Here is a 5,160-nt window from a genome sequence, read left to right as displayed (position 1 = left end):
AAGAATGAAAATCATAGGAGAGAAAATAAGTGGTTTCTTTTTAATTTAAATTCTAAATAAAAAATATTATTTTACTCTCTCTTAAAATGACATTATTTTGGTACTTAAAAAATGACATAATTTTATGTGATTTAAAATTTAAAGATGACAAATATTTTTCTTTAAAAATATATAAAAGAGAAAAAAATTGAATAAATAACAAACGATGTTTTTTTGGTCTTCGAGGTCCGAGTTAAACTAGCTAAGTCTTGCCGATTCATGAATTTTATTCCGAGAATCGTTTCTGAGTCGACTCGGTTTCTCGGTGGTTCGGCCCTTATTTTGTTGTTCATAACGTTCGCCACCGTCAGAAATTCTCATTTTCTCAACCGGAAGCGTTCTCGTCAACCGTCGTTATCGATGTCGTCTTCTTCTTCCGCGAACGACGCGCGCAACCGCATCCTCTCAAGCAAGCTCTACTTCGATGTGCCTCCGTCCAAGGTGAGCGAGTTCCATGTACTTGTATTGTACGCTATACGCTTTGAATATGTATGTATGGCTTTTGGACTTAGGTTTTCGACCATTCAGGTTCCGCTTATCTACTCCGAGTCTTACGATATAGCCTTTATGGGAATTGAAAAACTGTAAGCAATTTTGCACTTGCTCACTCGTGTTGTTATTGCAACTGACACGTTGTTTTTGATGTTGTGAATAAGTTGTCAATTTTAGCATTTGGAGTTGTGTAACTGTTTGTTAATTGTTGTAGGCACCCTTTTGATTCGTCTAAATGGGGACGCATTTGTCGATTCCTCGTCTCCTTTGGTGTTCTAGATAGAAAATGTATTGTTGAGCCTCTCGAAGCTTCCAACGATGACCTTCTAGTGGTACACTCAGAATCGTACTTGAAAAGCCTGAAGAAAAGTCCAAATGTTGCTATGATAATTGAGGTACCCTGATCCTTGCTTTTCTTTAACTGTGGAGCTCTTATTTGGAAGGGTAATGTTTATCTTGCATTTTTAGAGTAGAAACAAGCTGATATGGTTGTGCTGGAATTCTTTGGTGAATTTGTTTCCATTATTTTATTGTTCTGTACGACAACAGAACGGTATTTGCTGATGCTTTATACATACTTACTGATATAAACTTAAAATATAGGTTCCTCCTGTGGCGTTACTTCCCAATTTTATTGTGCAACGTAATGTTCTTTTCCCATTCAGGAAGCAGGTAAAGTAACTGTTTTTCTTGAAGTTTGTTTAGCTTCTCCGAAAAATCTGATGTTACTCCTACTCTAATTGTAGGTTGGAGGAACTATTTTGGCTGCAAAACTTGCAAAGGAGAGAGGATGGGCCATTAATGTGGGAGGAGGCTTTCATCACTGCTCTGCAGAAAAAGGAGGTGGATTTTGTGTTTACGCAGATATTTCTCTCTGTGTCCACTTTGCTTTTGTTCGGTTGAATATATCGAGGTACTATCATATTTAGCCTTTAGAATTGCAAGTTTAGCATATTCTATTAACAGTTGTACAAAAATTGTCTGCGAAATCTCCAGGGTGATGATCATTGATCTTGATGCCCATCAAGGAAACGGTCATGAAATGGACTTTGGCGATGACAGTATGGCCAAAAAATTTCTCCTTCTGGTGTTTGACTTCATATCTTTTAGGATATATTCACTAATAGAGACTTTGCAATGGCAGGCCGAGTCTATATCCTGGATATGTACAACCCTGGAATATATCCTTTGGTAAGCTATCTACTCCTAGATTTGTTATACGTTCTTTTTCTTTCTATTTATGTAGTGATTTTTCTTCATTTCTCCTTTTTCAAATTTGCTTCATTTATTCAACATTGCTGGCTGACATCTGACACGCTGCCAGTGTCCTGCAGTTCTATCATACATTTGGATTGTCATATCCTTTGTCTTTGCCTGAATGATGAATCTTTCTTCTGGTATCTTGAAAAAAAAATTCTACATTCCACTGGTGAAAACAAAGGGGGAGCCTTGGTACAACAGGAAGGTTGCTGTCTTGTGACCAAGTGGTGGGGGGTTCTAGTAAAACATTATCTCTACTCGCAGGGCAAGTTTGTACATATTTGACCCTCTCTATGCCCCATTGTAGGCGCTGCCCTTTTAATAAACAACTGAGGCCTTTTTCTACTAGGTGGGTCAGGCGGTTTGCTACACGGATAAACCAATGCTTTTGTGGTGAAAAACCAAAATTTGGAAAAGGCCATTTGGTTTAAGGTTTTCTTTTAATGATTGTTCTTAGAGTTTTCTTTAGTCTTCCACTACCTGTGTTTATCGGGCTAGCCTCCATATACCTTTGTACATTGGTCAAACCTTGATATAATCCACCCCTCTTACTAGGGCTTCTAGTGGTCTTCTACATACCTCATGCTTAATTCAATGGTGAAAAACCTATGTTAGTACTAGAAAATAGCATTTATGACAAGCTTAACCTGCTACGAATTTTTCAGTTTGCATCTGCAAATGACGTGCAGGAAGCCAGTAAATGATTCTGCTGAAAAATATATTGAAATGGGTTTTATTTAAAATTAATGCCTTCTAAATAGTGATGCTTTGTCATTATGTTGGAATAATGTTTGTTCCACATAATAGGAAAAAAGTAATAAATACGTATATGAAGGTGGTTCATTAACGACAGTTAATTGTTATTTGCTTTCGATTTAAAACATGCATATATTCTATGGCTATTATCAATTTAGTATCTTAAGACCAACTTATGACAATCTCTTACTATTCCTTTTTGTCTTCTATATTAGGATTATGAGGCGAGAAACTACATAAATCAGAAAGTTGAAGTAAAGGTATATTCATCATTTCATTTAAAACCTGGATCATATTTGTTTTCTGATTTACCTCTATAACATTTCTTTTTTCTGTCTCTTGTTTTCCCCTGAACTTTCAGAGTGGGACGCTTACAGAAGAGTACCTTCAAAAATTAGATGAAGCACTTGAGGTATGTTACATTATCATTGTAAACTTTGTTATTCTCTAATATTTTTGACTTGAGTACCCGTGCGGCATAACTTGGATTAGGTATATCTGAACATCTATGGGAATTTTACTTTGCTATATCCTGTCCAAGTATCCAACCATATTAGTTTCATTTTGATGCTTCTAAATATGCAAAGTGTTTGTTTGATTCATGATGCACTTTCTCTTACCTTTCGCTTCTTTATTTTAAAAGTCAAAACAAGGGAAAGGAAAATTATCATTTAACATCCTAATCTCTATGCTTCGTTTTCCATTGTTTTTTCTTTGATTTCTTCCCTTCCCTTCTATTCCTAACTCCCAAACAAACCCATAACATAAGATACTGTAGAATTGTTTATCAGTTGAAAAGGTATATTAAAAGTAACATTCAGGTCCTCTTACAGTCTTACTTATTTTTGCTTTTCATGTCAATGCGATTCAAGGTTGCTGGGCATAGGTTTAACCCTGAGTTGGTAGTTTATAATGCTGGAACAGACATCCTAGAAGGTGATCCATTAGGAAAGTTGAAGGTAATGTCATTCTTGGATTCACTTTATTTCAGTAAAATATAAACTTTTATTAACTTCAGTTGCCTGGTTATTTGCTCTTAATCTATAGTTTCTACTTGAAAAATAATTGGTCATTATTATTAGTTAGTGTTTTAGTTAATTCCTTTATTACTTATCATAGGCTGTGCTTATGCTATTTTGTACACGCAGATTAGTCCTGACGGGATTGCCCTTAGAGATGAGAAAGTTTTTCGGTTTGCTCGTGAGAGGAACATTCCTATTGTCATGCTCACTTCAGGTTTACTTTCTTTTTTCCTCCCTACCATACGGGGGCCATGATGGCCTTACATGTGCACATGAAACTTACTTAACAAAGGCTCAATTCTGAGATAACAATCTTTAGTCATGTGTTCGTCTTTTTTGTAGTTGTTGTATTTGACTCCTGATTATTTTACTCTAGTGAGCATCTAATCTTTAAAAAAATAATCTGAAAGCATCCTGAAGTTATCTTTTGTCGGCTTCCGAGAGGTTATCTTGTCTAGTATGACGTTAGTGCTGTCCACTTATACATCTTTGCGAAAAATTTAAAATACATTTTTTTCAGTGAGTTATCGGAGATCCCATGAAACAACTTTCATCCTGGAAGATAAATGCAGTAATAAAAAGCCATGTTATCATAATCATTTTAACCATCTGTTATATTGAAAGCTTTTTAGAAACTTTGGTTCACTTAAACTTGATCAAATAACAACATTTAATGACTTTGAAATGTGACTAATCAGTTGTAACTATAAGGTATATTTTCAATCACTTCTGGATATTTTTGTTTTAACATTTGGGTTAAATGGAATCTACTTGATAGTTTTCCCTATCCTTGTATTTTTCCATGTTCTTTGCTGACGTAATTATGCCTTAATGGAGATAACTTCTAGGTAACTAATTGTAGAAATTGGCAACAGGCTCAACTGATCCTTGTAACACTGCTTTGGAAACTTTCTTCAATTATTTTCTCAGTCTTTTTAAGATGTTTATCAGGTTGTCTTTATTTGTTATTCCATGTTTCAGGTGGTTACATGAAGACAAGTGCTAGAGTCATTGCAGATTCTATACTCAATCTCTCGAAGAAATGCTTGATAGAAACGAATGGAGGTCCAAAGGCTACATAAGAGTGCTCCTGCACTTCCACATTATGAGATTATCCCGTGATTTCATGGTCCGTTGGATTATCCAAGGTACTTGAAGTATCTGGGTTATAATGTTTCTATATCGGTGGAAACTTATATGTATAGTATTTGATAAAAAGAAAAACAAATAAAATCATACTTTAGATGAATATGTGTTTTGCATGTATGAGTTGTACCATGTCTGTAAATACGAGTATGTTATACATAATGAGTTGTAAATTATGTATTTGCGTGTAAATTAAACATATATTATACATAAATGAGTATATTTCAAACTTAAAACTGGGATGACCACATGGGCAATAAGTCTGTTTATTCTATCTAGTTTATCTCATGTGCAGTATGAGTTCGGCAAAATTGTGCATGGAATTCAGGGAAAGCATTTTATGTGGCAGTTTGATACGGCATGTGGCTAATGATACATTGATACTTGTCAAAAGTGTGCTTTTCCTACCTAAACGTAAAAGATTATTTGCTACGGAAAGCTACTA

The 5,160-nt window shown here is 35.1% G+C and overlaps 1 protein-coding gene across 2 annotated transcripts; it reads left to right on the top strand.

Annotated features, from left to right (window-relative positions):
• The first annotated feature begins 235 nt into the window (after positions 1–235).
• LOC133316940 (histone deacetylase 2) lies at positions 236–4,927 on the top strand. Of its 2 annotated transcripts, none has more exons than XM_061518736.1 (12): positions 236–480; positions 568–623; positions 746–926; positions 1,135–1,203; positions 1,278–1,444; positions 1,528–1,592; positions 1,676–1,722; positions 2,763–2,807; positions 2,909–2,959; positions 3,420–3,506; positions 3,696–3,783; positions 4,551–4,927. In XM_061518736.1, the coding sequence occupies exons 1-12, from the start codon at positions 259–261 to the stop codon at positions 4,649–4,651; spliced, it is 1,179 nt and encodes a 392-aa protein (XP_061374720.1). In that variant the 5' UTR covers positions 236–258; the 3' UTR covers positions 4,652–4,927. The 2 variants fall into 2 exon arrangements, with proteins under 2 accessions (XP_061374720.1, XP_061374721.1); XM_061518737.1 differs by having other exon boundaries at positions 331–480; positions 552–623.
• Positions 4,928–5,160: the final 233 nt, after the last annotated feature.

Source organism: Gastrolobium bilobum, unplaced genomic scaffold (genome assembly GCF_033153095.1).
Source record: "Gastrolobium bilobum isolate Gb01-03AN ecotype WA unplaced genomic scaffold, APGP_CSIRO_Gbil_v1 utg15090, whole genome shotgun sequence".
Lineage (NCBI taxonomy): Eukaryota > Viridiplantae > Streptophyta > Magnoliopsida > Fabales > Fabaceae > Gastrolobium > Gastrolobium bilobum.
Note: the sequence above shows the minus strand (reverse complement) of the source record. Positions and strands in the feature narration are given on the sequence as shown.

Coding starts and splice junctions, on each gene's coding strand:
- LOC133316940 (XM_061518736.1), top strand. CDS start 259: ATGAATTTTATTCCGAGAATCGTTTCTGAGTCGACTCGGTTTCTCGGT. Junction 481..567: donor TCGATGTGCCTCCGTCCAAG/GTGAGCGAGTTC, acceptor TCGACCATTCAG/GTTCCGCTTATCTACTCCGA. Junction 1,445..1,527: donor GTTCGGTTGAATATATCGAG/GTACTATCATAT, acceptor CGAAATCTCCAG/GGTGATGATCATTGATCTTG.